The sequence below is a fragment of the Sphaerodactylus townsendi genome, linkage group LG06, assembly GCF_021028975.2.
Source record: "Sphaerodactylus townsendi isolate TG3544 linkage group LG06, MPM_Stown_v2.3, whole genome shotgun sequence".
NCBI lineage: Eukaryota > Metazoa > Chordata > Lepidosauria > Squamata > Sphaerodactylidae > Sphaerodactylus > Sphaerodactylus townsendi.
The window spans coordinates 12,734,151-12,756,511 of record NC_059430.1 but is presented as its reverse complement, the minus strand read 5'-3'; the positions used below and the strand labels follow the sequence as shown (position 1 = coordinate 12,756,511).

Below are 22,361 nucleotides of genomic sequence, written 5' to 3'. Positions count from 1 at the left end.
GCAAAGCCATCTTAAATATACAAGGCACTGTGGCTCAGTGGTTGGAGCATATGGTTATCACGCAGAAGGCAACGGGTTCAATTGCTGGCATCTGGAGGTCAGAAAATCAGGCAGTTGGCCCCAGATCTTCTCGTTAAAGGATCTCAGTAAGATAGTTAGGAAGTTTGGGAGCGGAGCATGATGCCGTATGAGTCGCAGCCTCACTTCTGGTAAAACTCTAGAAGGGAAATAGGATGGCTCTAGAAATCAACAAAAACTCTATGGCAAAGCCCGGAATTTCCATAAATCCCTAGAGCTACCTTCCATCACTTCCAGGAAAACCTGAAAGTGACGTAACAGCATACTTGACAATTCTGTGTTTAAATTACTTTTCTCCCATCATCCCTTGGAACAGAGGGGGTTTGGGGTAAGGGTGATTGCCAAATTCATTTCATTTCACTTAAAAATGACTCCCATGATCTGAAATAAGATCTATGCCTGCTTTGATGTACACATCCATGATGCGGCTGGCCTCCACACGGGCCAGGGCCTTTTCAGCCTTGGCCCCTGCCTGGTGGAACACTCTTCCCCCAGCTGTCCGGGCCCTGCAGGATCTTGGTGAATTCCGCAGGGCCTGTAAGACTGAGTTGTTCCGCCGGGCCGCTGAGTATGGCGCCCCTGCTCAGTTACATCTAGATTACCCTCCTATGGAGGAGTCCAGCCGCTCCCTAGGGGGAGTGGCTCTTATGAAAAAAGAAGGGTTTACCGGCTCAAGCCTCTCTACTATGAGGTATTACCAGCTGTTTCTTTTAATGAAATCCAGTATATTTTAACGATGGAGCCTCTGTGGGTTGCTGTTGTTTTAATTGTATAGTTTGCTCCTGAACTTGATTTGTATTAGTTTTCTTGTACACCGCCCGGAGCCCCTCGGGGATAGGGCGGTATAAAAATCTAAATAATAAATAAATAAAATAAATAAATAAAATAAAGTTCCTACAAGAGGGAGCTTCCCTATTTGCTTCAGCAGAAAGGATCTATTGTGGCTCAAGAAACAGCAAACAGGAAGGGAAAACCATCAAAGAGAAAGAGAGGCTCTGTATTATATAGATTACCAATGCTAGTCCCTAAATCGGCAACATTGAAGAGGCATAATCTGAAAGAAGGGATAGAATGAAAGACTCTCTTCCGACCCACTGGCTGGCGGTCAATCAATTCCAACCACTAATGCATCAGATACCACAAGGTGAGGAATAAGAAAGAGAATCCCAGAGCTTGTAGCTGCGCTCGGGGAAAGTCGAACCGTTGCTCTATTTAGGGGCAAAGTCCTTGGTTGTTCAGATCCCAGCTATGACTTTTGCCCCAGAGGACACAACCACCTCTGCTGCGTACAAGTGCTTGTGTTGTGCTCTGCCTGAATAGTTGTCAATAAATCAAATGTTATAGGGACGCTGTCAGCCTTCATGATTGTCCCATCTGAAGGAACTGACACCTTCTAGAAGTTTCTCCAGATTTCCCTGTTGCTTGTGGAAACAGGGAGAACAGCAACAACATTCTCTTTGTAAGTCCTGCATCCAGGGCGGAAGCTACGCGGAACTGCACCTGGGGCATGCATAAGCCCTGCGCTGCTGCTATGTCCCCACCTGTCCTTGCCACGCCCCACCATGCCCTTGCACCGGCACGTGCCCGGTGCATCATGGGTGCCCCGCCCCCTTGGTGCTATGCCACTGCCTGCACGTAAGGAGCTAAAACTATCAGACCACGGCCATACAGCCTGGAAACCCTAGAACGGCCGGTTGATTCTGGCCATTAAATATGGACGAAAAAGAAGAATTTGGATTTATACCGCCCTTTTCTCTCCTGTAAGAAGACTCAAGGTAGCTTACAAGCTCCTCTCCCTTCCTCTCCCCACAACAGACACCTTGTGAGGTAGGTGGGGCTGAGAGAGTTCCGAAGAACTGTGACTAGCCCAAGGTCACCCAGCAGGAATGTAGGAGTGTGGAAACACATCTGGTTCACCAGATCAGCCTCTGCCACTCAGGTGGAAGAGTAGGGAATCAAACCCGATTCTCCAGATTAGAATCCACCTGCTCTTAACCACTATACAACACTGGCTCCAATATATACTGCATCCAATATCTTTCCCCAGGTTCAACTCTCTCTAGAATTACCAACCTCCAGGTCAGGCCTGGAGTGCGTCCAAAATCACAACGGAATTATGGCTTGTGAGGTCCCTCCCCAAAACCTGCCTTTCTTGGGCCCTGTTCCCAGATCTCCAGGAACTTTCAACCTGAAGCTGGCGATTGAAACTCTCCCTCGCATTCTGTGCTTCAACTTCTCCCGGATGTATCTCAGGCACAAGGCTTTTGGAGAAAGACAAACTGCTGGACATCAGTGGCGTAACGCCAATGGGGCATCAGTGGCATGATGCCCTGGGCGCGTGCTGTGGAGGGAACGTGGCCGGGGCATTCTGGGGCGTTCCAGCGTGGGGTGGACGGTGCTGTGGCAAGGGCGCACGTGCGCCCCGGGCGCCATTTCCCCTTGCTCCGTCCCTGCTGGACATTAATGGTGAAATACAAATATCTATGAAATTAATGTGCTACGTCCAAAACAATATAAGATTCACAAACACGCATGGCACGCATGGCACATAGGGGCTGGCCCAAGCAATTTATATTACCTGTTAGTTTCTTGTAAAGTATGCCAAATTGTTGGCTATTAGACTTATCCAGGGGGCATAACGAGGCAGCCCCGGGCAAACTGTAGCCCTGGGCAAAACCTGAGTTGGATGGCCACTCCACCACAACCAATTGTTTTTGCACCAGGACATTGGTACGTGCAGGGGGTGCATTTTTAGATATATCAGCACCAAAACTTCAGCATATCATCAGGAGACTGCCCTAATGATACCCCCCAAGTTTGGTGCAGTTTGATTCAGGGGGGCCAAAATTATGGACCCTCAAAACTGTAGCCCCCATCTCCTATTAGCTCCCATTGGAAACAATGGGGGATAGGGGCACCCTCTTTGGGAGTCCATAACTTTGGACTCCCTGAACCAAACCTCACCAAACTTCGGAGGTCGCATAAGGACAGTCTCCTGATGATACGCGGAAATTTTGGTGCCACTAGCCTAAAAACTGCGCCCCCTGGAGGCCAATAATGGAAAACCACTAAAATACCCAAAAACGAACCCAGCATTTTGATGCCCCCCACAAGGTGATGCCCTGGGCAGCTGCCCACCTTGCCCAATGGGCATTACGCCAGTGGACTTATCAAACTATTATATTACTCGATATAATAGTTTGATAAGTCTAATAGCCAACAATTTGGCATACTTTACAAGAAACTAACAGGTAATATAAATTGCTTGGGCCAGCGCCTATGGGCCACGGGTGTTTGTGAAATACAAATATCCACAGAGAGAAATGCATCTTACTATGGCAGGCCTCTAAAGACGCCAGCCGTAGATGCAGGCAAACGTTAGGAGCAAAAAGTACCAGACCACGGCCAAACAGCCCAGAAAACCCACAGCAACCAAACAAAGGTGGCTCTGGAAGCAGCTGAAAAGCATCGTAGCTTGTTCTCAAGAGAAGGCCTGTCTTTCGTCGGGCAACCTTGGAAAGAGAAACGCCACTTTGTTAGTGTGAACCGGAATCATATACATTGCCTTTGCTGCCAAATCCCTTCAATTGAAAACGAGCCAAAAAATTAAAAAAAAGGTTACCTTTTATTTCTCCAAAGTTCCCTGATCCCATGGCCAGGAGCTTGTCTTTCCAATCTTTTGATAGTAGCTTTTCAATACTAGGGGTTTCTGAATGAAGGAGAAAAGGGAGAAAGAGGGGGGGAAACACGTAAGCGAATCAACATGACTGGCTGCACAATAGAACTCATTAAAAGTCTATCTGCTAAAAATAAAGGCTACCCTATCCTGGACCGGGAGTTCATAATGACTTCATCAACAAACTGATAAGAGGGGAGAGAGAGAGGGGGAAAAAAGGAATCTGTTTTGTCACCTGCTGTTTCAAAATCATTAGCTTTTTCCTCTCGCGGAACAAAGCCTTTCCCCATGACAATGGGCGCATAGAAACCTGTTGCTCATTGTTTTTCAATTTAGAGAACAAGTTTTTGCTTATAATGGAAGCTTGTCAACCTCGACGTGTTAGTCTGCAGTAAAAAAAATATAATTATGTTGATAAAAATGCAGAGGGGGGGGGGGGGAAGCAAAGAGTTAGAGCCTAAATCTGCGACATGTAATTACATCCCTTGGTCTGTTTACAATTACATCCACTTTATAATGTGTTTAAACATAGTGGGGTGGGGGAGGGGGTGAACGTGCTGGGGCAAATTCTCTCCCTCCACCCCCCCCCCCACCCAGTAACACATACACTGGAAACAAAAACAAAAATACGATTATCCCTTCCACGTCGCAGCTTCCCCGTTGCAGTTCTGATATATCGTGAGTAGGCGTAAGAAATTAAATGGGAATTTCGGGGGAGTTTTGCAGAAGCCGCGGACAACCCGCGAAGGCCAGCCGATGGCACTGGAAAAGTTTAGGCACTCAGAAATGCGTAAAATATATGCGTAGTATTATATATTATCGACATATTTTATCTTGTAATACCGTCAATATACCCTGAAGGGAGGGCAAAACATTTTACACCTGCTGATTTCCGGGGCGGGGGGGCGCACCCCCAACCTCAGCGATGTGGAAGGGATAACTGTAATGATATTGTTCCAGTTCAAGATGGAAAATACTTCGCAAATATTACGAAATCTAGATGGCAGGGGGAGAGGGGAGCCCGACCTTGCGTAGTTTCAGAGGACAGCCCTGTAGGTCTGAAGCAGGACAACTAGATTCACCTTCAGTAGCACCTTATAGATCAACAAGATATTTAAGTGTCAACGCTCCCTTTCTCAGTAGAAATCGAGATATAAGGTCTCCATTCCTACTTGTATCTGACGAAGGGGGCTTTGACTCTGGAAAGCTCATACCCTGAAAACCTTCTTGCTCTCTAAAGTGCTACTGGACTAGAATCTACCGTGTTTCCCCGAAAATAAGACAGTGTCTTATATTAATTTTTGCTCCCCAAGATGCGCTATGCCTTATTTTCAGGGGATGTCTTATTTTTCTGTATTCTGTTCGTCGGACATGCTTCCAAACAAAAACTTTGCTACCTCTTACTTCTGGGGGATGCCTTATATTTCGCACTTCAGCAAAACCTCTACTACGTCTTATTTTCCGGGTATGTCTTATATTCAGGGAAACAGGGTAGCTATCTTATCTCATATACAACACCAACACACAAAAGAAAACCCAACAGTAGACGGCCCATTCAATCCCGCAACTGGCTCTCCACAGTGGCCAGCTAAGATGCCTCTGAAAATTGCATTCACAATGTCTGGTGACCCATCCATCAGTCATTCATATGCATATCACTAGTTGTAAATATATATATCTCCAGTGTTTATGTGGGAAACACCGAGGGCGTGGATGGGGTTCGCCATTTATCACCCTCCCATCCTGACCTCGGTTATTTCCCCCTTCCCCTACGTGCTGGGCGGAGTTTTTAAATGCACCAAAAGACACAAAATGCTAATATCGCACCAGAGAACGTTAACCTCAGCGCCAAACAATGTAATTGTATATTCTTGTCAGCATTTAGAAGGGTGCACAATTACAATAGCTTTCAAATCCCGCGATTAGCGCGGCATTCAGTTCGAAAATGGAGTGTACTAAAAGATAAGTGCTCCAGTGTGTTCCATCTAAATAACAATGCCCACCCTCGCTATCTGCATCTAAGACATGCAACTGCTATTCTCCCGCAGTTGGGCTGATGTGTGTTTGCGCCGGCATTTGTTTACCCCCTACCAGGAACTGAAAGAGAGTACATGTTAACTTTTCAAAGGGACCGTCTGGCCTAGAGACCATACAATTATGAGCAACTGGTTAATTTCCTCCACAGACATACAAAGGCATTACAAGGAACCTTCATTATCGTGGTTGGCTAATTTTGCTGGAGATTTTTTTTTTAACTTGTGCCTTCCCTCCCCACAACAGTTGAATGCTCTCGGGAACCAGGGACACACTGAGTCCTTGGAGCAGAGCGGTGGTTCCTAACCTTTGTTTCACTCCGAAATCCCTCGGCAACCAATTCCTCTAAAACTGTACCCACAAATTAGCAAACCCATTATGTATTTTTTGGGGGGGCCCACAAATGCCCTGCCGTGTATCACAGAATCATAGAGTTGGAAGAGACCGCAAGGGCCATCAAGTCCAACCCCCTGCCAGGCAGGAACACACAATCAAAGCACTCCTGACATATGTTCATCCAGCCTCTGTTTAGAAACCTCCAAAGAAGGAGACTCCTCCACACTCTGAGGCTGTGAATTCCACTGTCGAACAGCCCTGACAGTCAGGAAGCTCTTCCTAACATTTAGGTGGAATTTCTTTTCCTGCATCTTGAATCCATCATGCCGTGTCCTAGTCTCTGAAAGAGAGGCTGCAGCGTTTGGGACTCTTTAGTTTGGAGAGGAGATGGCTGAGGGGGGATATGATTGAAGTCTATAAAATTATGCATGGGGTAGAAAATGTTGACAGAGAGAAATTTTTCTCTTTCTCACAATACTAGAACCAGGGGGCATTCATTGAAAATGCTGGGGGGAAGAATTAGGACTAATAAAAGGAAACACTTCTTCACACAACGTGTGATTGGTGTTTGGAATATGCTGCCACAGGAGGTGGTGATGGCCACTAACCTGGATAGCTTTAAAAGGGGCTTGGACAGATTTATGGAGGAGAAGTCGATTTATGGCTACCAATCTTGATCCTCTTTGATCTGAGATTGCAAATGCCTTAACAGACCAGGTGATCGGGAGCAACAGCCGCAGAAGGCCATTGCTTTCACATCCTACACGTGGGCTCCCAAAGGCACCTGGTGGGCCACTGCGAGTAGCAGAGAGCTGGACTAGATTGGTCTGATCCAGCTGGCTTGTTCTTATGTTCTTATGTTCTTATGGGGTACGAGTACCCCCGGTTGAGAACCACTGCTGTAGAGAATATCTTGTCCCTGTACAGCTTTCTGGCTATGTTGGCTCCAACAACAGGTGAACCCAGAACAGTAAGGTGATAAAAGTGAACTTGTGAAGTTTATGGTGGAGTCAGACTAGCCCAGTATTGTCTGTTCAGATTTAAAACAGCTCTACGGGGTATTCTTTGCAGCCTCAATAACAGATGCTAAGACAGGGGCGCACGATTTCATTGAGCCTGCTGGTATGTGGAGAATTTTGAGAAAGAGGAACAGGAACCCATCAACACGCCTATTGTATGGTTATTTTATTTATTTATACTTTGCATTTATATCCCACCAATCCCCCGGAGAACTTGAGGCGGCTTTACGATCAATATATGATAAAAACATCGAAAACCAGTACAAAATCACAAGTTACAAAATATAAATAGCCAGATGAAAAACAATTAATTCTAGATGGTGCAAAAAGAGTTTTAGTAATAGGACTGCAACTACTGTTGCACTCTGGCTATAACTAATTTTTCAAATGCGTATATCTATATATAGCTAATGAAATATAGCTAATGTGCAGCAGTGGCATAGGAGGTTAAGAGCTCGTGTATCTAATCTGGAGGAACCGGGTTTGATTCCCAGCTCTGCCGCCTGAGCTGTGGAGGCTTATCTGGGAAATTCAGATTAGACTGTACACTCCCACACACGCCAGCTGGGTGACCTTGGGCTAGTCACAGCTCTTCGGAGCTCTCTCAGCCCCACCCACCTCACAGGGTGTTTGTTGTGAGGGGGGAAGGGCAAGGAGATTGTAAGCCCCTTTGAGTCTCCTACAGGAGAGAAAGGGGGGATATAAATCCAAACTCTTCTTCCTCAAACTCTAATGAAATATAAAAAAATATGAACAATGATATAAACTCATGTATATAGATATACGCATTTGAAAAATTAGTTATAGCCAGAGTGCAACAGTAGTTGTGGTCCTATTACTAATATTTACTGCTGCACCCCTTTTCTTATGCAAAAAGAGTTTTAAACAATAGAATGGAACGGGCTTGTGAGACATATCCCAGGCCAGGGCCTCTGAATCGATGACCTCCAAAACATCCCACCGATGACCTCCCAAATGTTAACAACCTACATCTGGTCTTGCAAAGTGAGGGCCGGGGCTTCCTTCATAGGATGCCACAAAATATCAGAAGGTTGGAAGCCAAGTATTCTCTCCCACTGGAGGGACGGTCCCCCCTATTTCTGCATGGGAGTTTCCTGCAAACAAAGGATATACCAGCAGGGTTCTCTTGAAGCACTACTTGCTTCGATGAAGAAGAGGAAATTCAGGGCCGGTTATTTGCTTTGGGGAAGCATAACCAACTACAAAGTCCATGATGCAGTGCCACCTATCCATGTTATATCCATGATTCATAACAGATCTGCTGAAGCTGAAAAGTCTGGCTGGTATCATATTCTGTTGGTATCGTATTCTCTGATGATGTAGAGTTGAAACGAGAAGGACACTGGCAATATGAGTCTACCTAATGCTCTCTGATGTCACAAATCTGAATGCAACTGAATCTTCCTGTCCATATCTCCGGAACAGCCACATGGTAGAGTAGATACCAGCGTGGATCATTTTGCTACATTGGCCAGAATTTGGGGAGAGAGTCTCAAGAGTCAAAATATTATACTCAACTTATAGTGAAGTTTGGCTATGGATCCAGTTGAATACATTTTAATATGTACGCCTTTAATATTGGGGAGCTTCAGCTTCAAAAATGAGGATGGATGTTGGAACCCACCATCATGTGAGGGCTGCCAACCTCCAGGTGGTGGCTGGAGCCCCCATGGGATAACAGAGAGAGATCAGTTGATCTGGAGAAAATGGCCACTTCGGATGGTGGATTCTGTGGCATTATATCCCACTGAAACCCACCCCTTCCCCAAACCTCACCCTCCTCAAGTTGCATCCCCCAAACTTCCAGGTATTTCCCAACCCAGAACTGGCAACCCTATCTCGTCCTGTGAAACCCACGAAGCAAGAAAGCTAGCCACCTAACCTGATATGCCGTGGTGGTGAACCTTTGGCACTCCAGATGTTATGGACTACAATTCCCATCAGCCCCTGCCAGCATGGCCAATTGCCAGCATGGCCAATTGCTGGCAGGGGCTGATGGGAATTGTCATCCATAACATCTGGAGCGCCAAAGGTTCGCCACCACTGTGATATAGGGTTGTTGTCACAGTAACCTCCACAGGAACTTCCTTGCGCAATTCAGAGGTAGGGTTGCCAACGTCAGGTGAGAAAATCCTTGGAGATTTGTGGGTGGAGCTTGGGGACATCAGGGTTTAGGGAGGGGAAGGACCACAGCAAGTGTAGAGGTCCATTTGCCTGAAGGATGTAGCTGTTTTGGAGGGTGGAATCTATGACACTATACCATCCCCCATTGTTTCCAATGGGAGCTAATAGGAGATGGGGGCTACACTTTTGAGAATCCATAACTTTGGACCCTCTGAACCAAACTTTACCAAACCTGGATGATATTATCAGGAGAGTCTCTGAAAGATACCCTGAAATTTTTGTTGCTGCCTAAAAACTGCACCCCTTGCAGGCCAAAAACTGAAAAACACTAAAAATACAAAAAAACCCACAAACGAACATGGGGGGGTGCGAGGAATTAAGATTTTGCATCGGGCTCCATTTTCCCTAGCTACACCTCTGGACCTCTGTAGTCCAAAGATCAGTTGTCAAACCGGGAGATCTCCGGAACCCATTGGGCAGATGGCAACCGTAACAGGTCTTTCTCTGTATTCCTCTACCATAGCCATACATAACAGAGACTTTTCAGTGCTTGCACCAAGGAAGGCTTCTAATTATCTGTCAGTCTTTAAGAAACAAAGAAAGAGTGTTTTGTTTTAGCAAACTTTAGGGGCTTGAACAGTAGATGGTGAGAACCCCATACTGTGGGTGTGGGGTTTTTCAATAAGATTCATTTTGGGATACATTAATCCCCCCCCCCCCGCCCCATATTTTAACTGCGTCTGTGTTACTGACTGGGGTAGTCAGAAGGGTGAGGCGTGAATATTTTTTTTTTTAAATTAATGACGGTCCTAGCATTAAACCCATTTATCCGCACAGAAATGTTTTGATTGCCTTTAATATGAAATACGTTAATACTTTCTGCGCCGAAAATTAACGACAGCAATTATCAGGAGCGACACACAACGAAGGAACTGCGCTTTGCCTCATCGAGCTGTCTCCGTCTCTTTTACCTGCGACTATACAAAGCGCAGAAATTACCCACAACAATGTGAAAATGGAAATTTCCCTGCATCTTGTATTATGGAAAATACACTGTTGTTATCGAGAGTTCATAATAAGACGATTTCTATCTGCTTCGCTGACTATTACAAACACACCCGAGGTGCGCATTTTCCTAGCAAATAGTTTTATAGAGTATTTTTCTTTTTTAAAAAAAAAAAACCAACAAACTTGAATAGGTCATAAAAACATTTTTCTTCTTCTTTTCCCCCCCTCCTTGCTTCTTTTTCTTTTCTTTTCTTTTCTTTTTAAAAAAACCTCCTTGAGTAGTAAGTAAACAGGCGAGAATACCATGGTATTTGCGGTAGAAGACTGTCAGTCTTTAAAAGCTAACAAACCTTTGCAAAGCAGGAATGCAGCCATAGAAATCCATTGTGAACTAACAATAGGCTACAGAACCTCCAGGCACCAAAAGTAGACCATTTTACTTCTAAGTCTATTGTCAGAGAAGTCCGTGACAAAGCTTTTCCCCGGCTAGACAAAATATTCGCCCTGGTGCGGCTAGCAACGAAACAGAAGACTTCTGTGTAACTTGCTGAGTTAAAGCAACAGTAGACCGAATTCGGGAACAGGTCGGGGGGACGGGGGCACACTGTTGCTGAACAGACAACGCCAGTGAGGGGAACGCACCATCTTGAAATCAAATCTGCCCCAAAACGCAAGCAGCTATCCGAACATAATGTGGGACGAGGCTATCAGGGGAGAGATCATTCCAAATCAAAACAGTGCACTGAAGAACATGGAAGACTAAGGCTGATTCCGCACGGGCCAAAAACAGCAGTGTGAAAACGGTGTGGAAACAGTATAAACCCTTTTACACTGTTTTAAACCCTTTTACGCCGTTTTCACACTGACGTTTTAGGCCCATGCGGAATCAGCCTTACATTCTAAATTACCCCAAAGATCCCTTCCCCACAATGTCACTTCACCTGTGGATTAAGAACATAAGGAAGAGCTTGCTGGATCAGACCAGAGTCCATCTAGTCCAGCGCTCTGCTACTCGCAGTGGCCCACCAGGTGCCTTTGGGAGCTCACATGCAGGAGCTGAAAGCAATGACCTTAAGAACATAAGGAAGAGCCTGCTGGATCAGACCAGAGTCCATCTAGTCCAGCGCTCTGCTACTCGCAGTGGCCCACCAGGTGCCTTTGGGAGCTCACATGCAGGAGCTGAAAGCAATGACCTTAAGAACATAAGGAAGAGCCTGCTGGATCAGACCAGAGTCCATCTAGTCCAGCGCTCTGCTACTCGCAGTGGCCCACCAGGTGCCTTTGGGAGCTCACGTGCAGGAGGTGAAAGCAATGGCCTTCTGCTGCTGCTGCTCCCGAGCACCTGGTCTGTTAAGGCATTTGCAACCTCAGATCAAGAAGGATCAAGATTGGTAGCCATAAGGATTCTTATAACCTTTCATCCTACCAAATGGACCCAACCTTATAACCTGTCATTCTACCATTCTACCAAATGGACCCAAAGGGTCCTCCATTTTATCCTCACAATGAGGAAGGTTAGGTTGAGACGGCATGATTCATCCAGCAACCTTTCATGTCCCAGGGGGAATTTCAACACAAGTCTCTGAGAGCCTCTCCTGACTCTCTAACCCCTACACCTCACAATGTTGTCTCTCTCTTTCAAGCATCTGCGTATCATTGCCATCATCTGCAGGTCCCTATTTCTTTCCCCTTCATCAGAGGTGGGGAAATCTAAAGACATAGGATGAAGCGCCCTCAGTGACAGAACCCAAACTTTGGACAGTCGCTCGGCCCCATCTCTTCCAAAGTCCAAACCAGATGTGGCCATCTGAGTTTTGTGCGTCCATCCCCAACAATTTTGTTTTTTTGTTTTGCTTTTAAGCAGCGAATGCATAGGGTCTAGGGCAGTGGTGGCGAAGCTATGGCACGGGTGCCAGAGGTGACACTCAGAGCCCTCTCTGTGGGCACGCGCAAACAGAGTCGCCCTCAAAAAAACCCCACACATCTAGGCTGGCCTGGGCCACTGGGCTCGATTTTTAGCATTAAACCTAAGACCTAGTTTTGGGGAAGCAGTGTAGATAACCCTGTTAAGCGCTGTTAAACCCCACTGATTTTCATGCGAAGAACTAAAGTGCAGTCCTTTACCTGGGAGTAAGCTCAGTTGCTGGCAGTGGGGCTTGCTTCTGAGTAAACCCTCCTAGGGTCGTGATTCACCCGTTGGAAGAGTTGCACGGTTGCTTCAAAGCAAAGCCACCCACTACCACCAAGCTTACTCCTGAGTAACGCACGCCTCAGAGCCAACCGTTTTTTCTAAACTAAAACCTCAGTATTCAGGTTAAATTGCCGTGTTGGCACTTTGCAATAAATAAGTGGGTTTTGGGTTGCAATTTGGGCACTCGGAGTCAAAAAGGTTTGCCATCACTGGCATAGGGTCTAGGGCAGGGGTCTGCAATCTGTGACTCTCCAGATGTTCATGGACTGCAATTCCTATCAGCCCCTGCCGCCATGGCCATGCAATGGTGGCAGGGGCTGAGGGGAATTGTAGCCCATGAACATCCGGAGGGCCACAGGTTGCAGACCCCTGGTCTAGGGTCACCAACACCATCCTGTGAGAAATTGCTGGACAATCTGCTGTTTTTCACCTGGGCAACTTATTTCTGTTGCCTGGAAACCAGTTGTTTTCCAGGAGAACTTCAATCTAAGGTTGCCGTTCACTGGTGGCCCTCAGTAGGACATGGGGGCATCAGCAGCACATGTGGTATGGCAGTGATTGTGAACCTTTGGCACTCCAGATGTTATGGACCACAATTCCCATCAGCCCCTTCCAGCATAGCCAATTGGCCATGCTGGAAGGGGCTGATGGGAATTGTAGTCCATAACATCTGGAGTGCCAAAGGTTCGCCACCACAGTGGTATGGTCTCACTTCCAAGGAAACCTGGAAGACGGATCAATCTCCAGAAACTATACGGTAAAAGAGATTCATGCAACTAGGTTTCATGGCTGAGTAGAAATCAGATCCTTTCCCGCCACTCTAGCCCAGAGAGCTCCAGTCTTGTTGATCCCTGGGAGAACCTTTTAACCTGCCTCCATAAATTGGATGGGCTCATCAGAAACGGGTCGCTATATTGGAGCCGATCGCAAGATGGCGGGAAGTTGCAAGCCAAGCACCTGCCTATTGGGAAGGCAGGTGTTTCCAGGTTCTCTTGATCAACTGAGGCTGAGGGAAAGCCATGACCAGCTCCTTCCTGGGGGGGAAAGAAGATGGACGCCAGGAAGTCCACCAGCAGGCCCCACTTGACCCAGGCAGCACAACTTCTCTGGCACTCCTGAAAGAGTTCTTCCTAGTAGCTCGGCAGGCATTTCCCGCGTGTTTGTGGTTCGTCGGGGAGGAGATGACGTGGACGTCAAGAGTGAAGAGGAGTTGCGCCATCTTTACCTGAACATGTGAAGTCTCCAATTGTGGCTCGACTAAAGCATATATTATCGGAGCTATTTGGTGACCTGTTCCTCCACGGCGTCCTCCCCCTTCGCTTCCCCTCTCCCTCTCTGACAGCTGTCTCCCCATCATCCCAACAGGTGTTATTAGGCCCCCCGAACAAAGGCTAAGGCTTTTAAGCCACTGGCTGTTGACAAGTGAAAAGGAAACAACGAATGGCCTGGCGCAGCTCTTCTCCCCGGGTCACTCAGCCAACGGTAATCGCTATTATTTTTATTTATTAGTTCTGCGGCACTGTCCTCTAACCTGCCTTCGCCGCCTCCCCTCCCTTCATTCCCTGACAGCCGGGAGCATTTTCACTTTTAATAAAAAAAAGAGAGGGAAGCGGAGCCGCGGCACTAGCTCCTGAGCAAGCTCTTTCGGTAAAGTGCCCGGCTAATGAATGTTGTCCATTTAGATCTGGATAATTTATGATGTCAGCAAAGTGTGGGTGGGGAGGGGAGTTGAATCGGAATCGAGCCATTAGTTTGTGCAGGCGAGCATTCACAGAGCAAAGTGGGGGGCGGAGGGAGGGAGGGAGAGAGGGAGGGAGGGAGGGAAAACAGAGGAAGGAGAGAGAGAGAGAGATGAAAGAAGGAGAGTTGGTTTTTATACCCCACTTTTCTCGACCTTTTAGGAGTCTCAAAGTGACTTATGATCTCCTTCCCTTCCCTGTCCCCCACGACAGGAGCCTTGTGGGGTAGGTGGGGCTGACAGAGTTCTGAGAGAACTGTGACTGGCCCAAGGTCACCCAGTAGGGTTTATGTGGAGGAGTGGGGAATTACACCTGGTTCACCACCTCAGGGTTCAGCGTTCATGTGGAGGAGTGAGGAATTAAACCTGGTTCACCACCTCAGAGTCCACTGCGCATGTGGAGAAGTGGGGAATTAAACCTGGTTCACCGCCTCAGAGTTCGCCGCTCATGTGGAGGAGTGAGCAATTCAAACCCGGTTCACCACCTCAAGGTTCAGCCATGTGGAGGAGCGGGGAATTAAACCTGGTTCACCACCTCAGAGTTCGCCACTCATGTGGAAAAGTGGGGAATTCAAACCCGGTTCACCACCTCAGGGTTCAGCGTTCATGTGGAGGAGTGGGGAATTAAACCTGGTTCACCACCTCAGAGTTCGCCGTTCATATGGAGAAGTGGGGAATTCAAACCCAGTTCAACTCCTCAGAATCCACCACGCAGGTGGAGGAGTGGGGAATCAAACCCGGTTCACCACCTCAAGGTTCAGCGTTCATGGGCGATTCCGCACACGAGTAAAATAGGTCCGACCCAGTTCCCTGAGAAGGGTACTGACCTAGGTCGAAGCCATTGTTGTTCCCCACTGCAACCAGCTTGATCCCAGCTCAGAGGGCGGAATCATCCTGTGCCTCTTCGCCGCTCTGTTCTGATTGGCTACTGTTCTACGGCCATGTTCCGTCTATCCCCACGCACGTTATAAAAAAACTGCCACAGGAATGGAGGAATGAAAGTGGCGTTTTTTGATTGGCCAGCTGTACGCATGCCTGAAGCACTCAGCTGTGATTGGCTGAATGGGGGACTCCTGGCACCAGAGATTCCGCACTTTACTGGAATCGAGCTGAGTTCAAGCATGGTTCCCTGGAAAAGTAGTAGTTCCCAACTGGACTCGGAAATTTGACCGTTACACGGGGCGAAGCTGGTACAAAACCATGTCGATCCCAGTGGTTGTGCGGAGCACTTAGGTCGAACGCAGCTCGAACTTAGGTCAATAACGCAAGTGCGGAATCGACCCATGTGGAGCAGTGGGGAATTAAACCTGGTTCACCACCTCAGAGTTCGCCGCTCATGTGGGGAAGCGGGGAATTCAAATGCAGTTCATCTCCTCAGAGTCCACTGCACATGTGAAGGAGTGGAGAATCAAACCCGGTTCACCACCTCAGAGTTCAACGCTCATGTGGAGGAGTGGGGAATTCAAACCCAGTTCTCCAGATTAGAGTTCACCACTCTTAACCATTACGCCATGTTGGCTGTCAAGCATTCTTATAAGACAATGCAAGGTTATGATAATGAAGCTATTCTGCCTGTTTGGAGGGAGGACTTTCCACAGCGGTCAGAGTTACCCCAAACTCTCTCTGGACTGTGGCCTTTAAAATAATTCCAGAAGAGTCATCCCAGAAGCAGCAGAAGTACATGTAAAATAAGCAGACATCTGCATCATTTTCATAATCTATTCTTGGCAGAGATCTGGGGGATTTCCTCGGACTCTCTAGGACACAGATGGGCTAAAAACCGCTGCTGCCTGGGGCTAGTCCACATGGCGACAGCATTGTATACCGAAAGCACATAGGCAGGGCCAGGTGCAGAGGTCTCTTCCCCACCTGGCTGGCAAACTCTCTCCCCACAGAAGGCTGGCTGGGGAGAGACACATGATGCTCTCAGTCGCGTCCATGTGGTGGTGGAATTTGCACACGCAGCAGCACTGTGGGGAAGCAGCTCCCACACGGCTTGGCGTCTGGACGGAAGTGGTCTTCCTGCACAAGGGGAGAGCTTTTTTTAAATTCTCCTTCTCCCGAAACCAGCCTTCCAACTGGCAAGTGTAAATTTGCAGGCTTGTTGCGACGAAGCAAGCAGATCCACACAATAAGACCATTTGAGATTATAAAACTCAGAAATATACACACTGTGATTGATTATTGCTGCGCCCACTGGAATTCACAGCCTTGGGGCGGTTCCGCACACGAGTAAAATAGGTTCAACCCAGTTTCCTGAGAAGGGTACTGACCTAGGTCGAAGCCATTGTTGTTCCCCACTGCAACCAGCTTGACCCCAGCTTGGAGGGCGGAATCATCCTGTGCCTCTTCGCCGCTCCGTTCCGATTGGCTACTGTTCTACGGCCATGTTCCATCTATCCCCACACACGTTATTAAAAAAACTGCCATAGGAATGGAGAGACAAAGGTGGCATTTTTTGATTGGCCGCTTACATTGGTACGCGGAAATTGTGCGCCGTTTGTGCAACAAGCCATCGCTTCGAACGCAAGAAAGAAGAGGGGGAAAAAATTAGGCGCGATTTTCGCCGCAGCGGTTCTCCAGCTGTATGCATGCGCGAAACACTCAGCTGTGATTAGCTGAATGGGGGACTCCTGGCACCAGAGATTCCGCACTTTACTGGAATCGAGCTGAGTTTGAGCGTGGTTCCCTGAAAAAGTAGTAGTTCCCAACTGGACTCGGAAATTTGACCTTTACACAGGGCGAAGCTGGTACAAAACCACATCGATCCCAGTGGTTGTGCGGAGCACTTAGGTCGAACGCAGCTCAAACTTAGGTCAATAACCCAAGTGCGGAATCGACCTTGGAGAGTGGTGGAGTCTCCTTCTTTGGAGGTTTTTAAACTGAGGCTGGATGGCCATGTGTTGGGAGTGCTTTGATTGTGTGTTCCTGCAGGGCAGGGGGTTGGACTTGATGGCCCTTGGGGATCTCCTCCAACTCTATGATTCTATGATTACTGATAGAGTTGCCAGCCTTCGGGGGGGATCCGGGGATCTCCCGGAATTACAACCGAGATCAGTTCTCCTGGAGAAAATGGATGCCTTGGAGGAGAGACTTTATGGCACAGGTGTCAAACTCGCGGCCCTCCAGATGTTATGGACTACAGTTCCCATCATTCCCTGCCAGCATGATGCAGGCAGGGGGTAATGGGAATTGTAGTCCATAACATCTGGAGGACCGCGAGTTTGACACCTATACAAGTTTATGGCATTCTATCCCCCGAGGTCCCACCCTTTTGTAAAACTTGCCTTTGCAAGATTTATTCCCAAATATGGAACTATTTCCTAACCAGGACGTTATTGAAGCGTTGTGTAGGATATTATTTTCTTGGCAGATTGCTTGATAAAAATGGCTTTTAAATATATATATATATATATATAAAGTTCTGTTTAAAGTCAAGATCAGAAAGCTGAAACCGTCCTCGAGAAGCGCACGTGGAGATGAAATCTTCCCAGCCTTCTTGCAAACACGACAGAACGTTTTTGCCACTGGAAGTGAGAATTCAGCCACACGTGCCTGATGCGAAACATCCCGAACTCCTCTCGCCTAACATATGCGAAAACAAAATCGCAATCTTTATGGCACCAGATGCCGGAAGAGATGAACAATTAGAATTAAAAAAACCCCACACCATCCTCCATAAATCAGATCTCGTGAAGAGCAAGGTAGTTGAACAGCAAACCAGATTTTTTTTTAAAAAAAATGTAGATAGTGTCTGCATGAAAGCATAATGTCAAATTAAGTAGAAATTATTAAAGCAAATGTCAGCTCTGAATTTGCTTAAGCAGGAAAAAAACCCTTGCAAGATTCGCTCGTGAGCTTCTCCACTAAAGTACAGCGTTCCATCTGCTTTGGCAACTCGCTGAGTTCGTTTGCGCTTCTCGCCGTTCATGGATTATTCTAATACATTTCTTTTTTGGTTCGGGTTATTTCCGGTGTAGATAAGGAGGGAACAGACAGGGGCGATTTCCCTTTGAGAGAAAAGAACGTGAAAAGTTAAGGAGGTGGCGAAAATTCCGTGTGGGGAGGGCAGCCCCAGAACTACTCGTCACGAGTGATCTCGAAGGAAACGAACAGGAATAATTCCGCATGTACCATAAATATGCTCAAAATATGATAGAGAAGGAAGGGCAGATTTATAGGTTACACTTCCCATCTTACAGACAAGTATACATATTTGCTCCAAAATTCACTTTTCGGAAAAGGTTATTTACAACTTATCACACTCATATAAGAAGAAGGAGAGTTGGATTTATATCCCCCCTTTCTCTCCTGTAAGGAGACTCAAAGGAGCTTACAATCTCCTTTCCCTTCCCCCACTCACAACAAAGAACTGTGATTAGCCCGAGGTCACCCAGCTGGCATGTGCTGGAGTGCACAAACTAATCTAGTTCACCAGATAAGCCTCCACAGCTCAAGTGGCAGAGCGGGGAACCAAACCCGGTTCTCCAGATTAGAGTGCACCTGCTCTTAACCACTACATCACGCTGGCTCCTGATACTTTTTCATTTATCTTCCCTAGAAATTCTCAGAGACTTTGTTTCTGGATAGGACTCTACATTTCTTACAAGTTTTGCATTCGGCAAAGTTCAGAAGTGACTGTATTTGGATACTTTTTGTGGTGTCAGAATGGATGTGCCACAAACTTTGCAATTATTTATTGAAATGTATTATTTCACCTTCCCACCCACAATGCTCCAAGTTTTCATCTTCAGAATGAGGTGAGGAATGTGAGAATCCATACAATAGATCAGTGATAGCAAACCTTTTCGAGACCAAGCGCCCAAATTGTAATCCAAAACCCACTTATTTATTGCAAAGTGCCAACACGGCAATTTAACCTGAATACTGAGGTTTTAGTTTAGAAAAAACGGTTGGCTCCGAGGTGTGCGTTACTCGGGAGTAAGCTTGGTGGTAGTCGGTGGCTTTGCTTTGAAGCAACCGTGCAACTCTTCCAACGGGTGAATCACGACCCTAGGAGGGTTTACTCAGAAGCAAGCCCCATTGCCAGCAGCCGAGCTTACTCCCAGGTAAAGGATCACGCTTTAGTTCTTCACATGAAAATCAGTGGGGTTTAGCAGTGCTTAACAGGGTTACCTACACTGCTTCCCCAAAACTAGGTCTTCGGTTTAATGCTAATAATCGAGCCCAGCAGCCCAGGCCAGCCTAGATATGTGGAGGGGGCACTCTGTTTGCACGTGCCCACAGAGAGGGCTCTGAGTGCCACCTCCGGCACCCGTGCCATAGGTTCGCCACCACTGCGATAGATCCATGAATGGATATTTCATGTATTTCAGAAATGGCAATGCCAGCTTGGCATAGACCGTGATGTGGACCAGACCTGGGAAGCACTTTGAGAAAGGAATCCCCCAACCAGTGTGGATGTACTACTAAAATTGACATGTTAGACCTGGAATGGAGAAAAAAGCCCGGCTATATCCATCTTTTCTTTCTCCTTTTGGGCTACCAACAGCATAGCAAGGAAGTTCATTGTGACTGATGAAACTGAGTAGGTGGGAAAGTTTTCCCCCAGTCCACTCTTAAGAACATAAGAACATAAGAACGAGCCTGCTGGATCAGACCAGAGTCCATCTAGTCCAGCACTCTGCTACTCGCAGTGGCCCACCAGATACCTTTGGGAGCTCACGTGCAGGATGTGAAAGCAATGGCCTTCTGCTGCTGCTGCTGCTCCCGAGCACCTGATCTGCTGAGGCATTTGCAATCTCAGATCAAAGAGGATCAAGATTGGTAGCCAGAGATTGACTTCTCCTCCATCAATCTGTCCAAGCCCCTTTTAAAGCTATCCAGGTGAGTGGCCATCACCCCCTCCTGTGGCAGCATATTCCAAACACCAATCACACGCTGTGTGAAGAAGTGTTTCCTTTTATTAGTCCTAATTCCCCCCCCCCCCCCCCAGCATTTTCAATGTATGCCCCCTGGTTTTAGTATTGTGAGAAAGAGAGAGAAAATTTCTCTCTGTCAACATTTTCTACCCCATGCATAATTTTACAGACTTCAGCCGTCTCCTCTCCAAACTAAAGAGTCTGAAACACTGCAGCCTCTCCTCATAAGGAAGGCGCTCCAGTCCCTCAATCACCCTCGTTGCCCTTCTCTGCCCTTTTTCTATCTCTTCGATATCCTTTTTGAGAGGTGGCATTGTAGTCCCTGTCTGAATCAGGGCTTCAGATGGCAGTCTGTATTTTAAAAATTATAACCCGGCATCATTGTCTACATGGGCCCTTAGCCACAATCCTCGGGTTGCTGTGAAAAAAAGCAACCAGGAGTCAAGGCAAGGTATATCCTGCTGCCAACTTTTCGGCGACATGGCAGCAGGAGAAAAATAAAATAAAAACAGGTATTCAGCTGATGACATGATGTCATTTCCTGGTTTTCCCAGAAGTGACATCACATCTCTCTAGGGTTTTCCCCCTGACTTCCATGTTTTCCCCTGGAATGAATATATCACAGAGCTTTGCTGAATCCTGGAGTGCCGTGTTCGGTGTCCTGCTGTCTCTTCCAGATATTCATTGGAAGTGATATTGCGTTGTGGCTGTGACATTATTCCTCTCTCCCTGCCTGCCTCCCTCCCTTGCTGACCGGTTGTTAGCTGACAGATGGCAACCCTATTATGGAGCCATCATAAAACCACTGTCTTCGGCCTGATACAATTACAGCACTATTCCATTCAAAACATATTGCCCCACAATGACTGACAAACTGTGCCTTCTGCAAGTGCCACTATCTTGCATGTTTTCCTATGGGACAGCTCTCGTTAGGGTATTGTGGATACTGATTGGATGGTGTCTATGACGCCAATGCGAGTCATGTTAAAACTGCCACTCCCAAGCCTATCCATGCCATTTAGGGCACACCCGCCCATTATTATTTTCCAACAGCTCTTCCCTAGTTTTGGCTTCTATGGAGACTATTATGGATGACTAAGCATCTCCCATTCCCTATAAATTACACGCACATACACACACACACTCACACACCCATATCCAGTTTTGTTTTCACTGCTGGTTTGGTGAACTTTCTGTGCTGTACATTTGTGTTGCACCATTTCTATGGACAGTCTGATATTTGTACATACAATGCATGCCATTCATACATATAATATATAATATATGCCCAATGATTCTATTTTGGAAAGTGCATGTATTTTATGGAAAGATTGGTGTGAAGAAATGAAAGAAATATTTGTGTTTGAAAAGTGAAGAAGAAGAAGAAGAAGGAGGAGGAGGAGGAGGAGGAGGAGGAGGGGGGTGGATTTATACCCCATTTTTATCTCCTGTAAGGAGACTTAAGGCAGCTTACAAACCATATGGAATCTCCAAATGGCTTACAAACTCCTTTTCCCTTCCTCTCCCCACAAAAAAACACCTTGAGAGGTAGGTGGGGCTGAGAGATTTCACCCAGCAGACTTCATGTGGAGGAGCAGGGAAACAAACCCGGTTCACCAGATTAAAGTCCACCACGCTTAACCACGCCGGCTCTCAAAAGAATCAGTCATTCACCACAGAACTGAAACTAGAACAGGTCATTCTACATACTGTGTTACCTATCCTGATCTCTTCAATATGGGTTGGTCAGGGGTCTGCAACCTGTGGTTCTCCAGATGTTCATGGACTACAATTCCCATCAGCCCCTGCCGGCATGGCCTGCTGGCAGGGGCTGATGGGAATTGTAGTCCATGAACATCTGGAGAGCCACAGTTTGCAGACCCCTGGTTTAGACATCTGATTTGAGAAATTAGCTAGAAGGAAACACAAGTATTTATGACCGTGCAGTTCAGCTATTTTGAATGATCACAGTGCCATTCAACCATTTGATGGTGGGTTTGTAGAAAGGTACTGACATCAGAGATCTGAAAACAAAGTAAGGTTATACAGCTCATAAGACAACACACACCCATGCATAGGAGAGTAGAAGTTTCCCTCTGCTCAGTAGAATCCCATGTAGGCAGTTCTCTCTGGGACTAGCACAAAATCCCGTAAGCTCTGCTGGCCGTGTAGTGATATTCAATTAATGAGGCATCTTAGCATTCATTCCTCAGCAGCGTTTTGAACTCCTTACAAGGGAACATTCACAATTCAC

The 22,361-nt window shown here is 46.9% G+C and overlaps 1 protein-coding gene across 4 annotated transcripts in view; it reads right to left on the bottom strand.

Annotated features, from left to right (window-relative positions):
• SOX5 (SRY-box transcription factor 5) overlaps positions 1-22,361 on the bottom strand; it is a 633,967-nt gene that overhangs the window by 275,937 nt on the left and 335,669 nt on the right. For all 4 annotated transcript variants that reach the window (XM_048499520.1, XM_048499517.1, XM_048499519.1 and 1 more), the window contains exon 4: positions 3,701-3,787. In XM_048499520.1, coding sequence (XP_048355477.1) covers positions 3,701-3,787 — 87 coding nt within the window. The remainder of the gene's footprint in view (positions 1-3,700; positions 3,788-22,361) is intronic.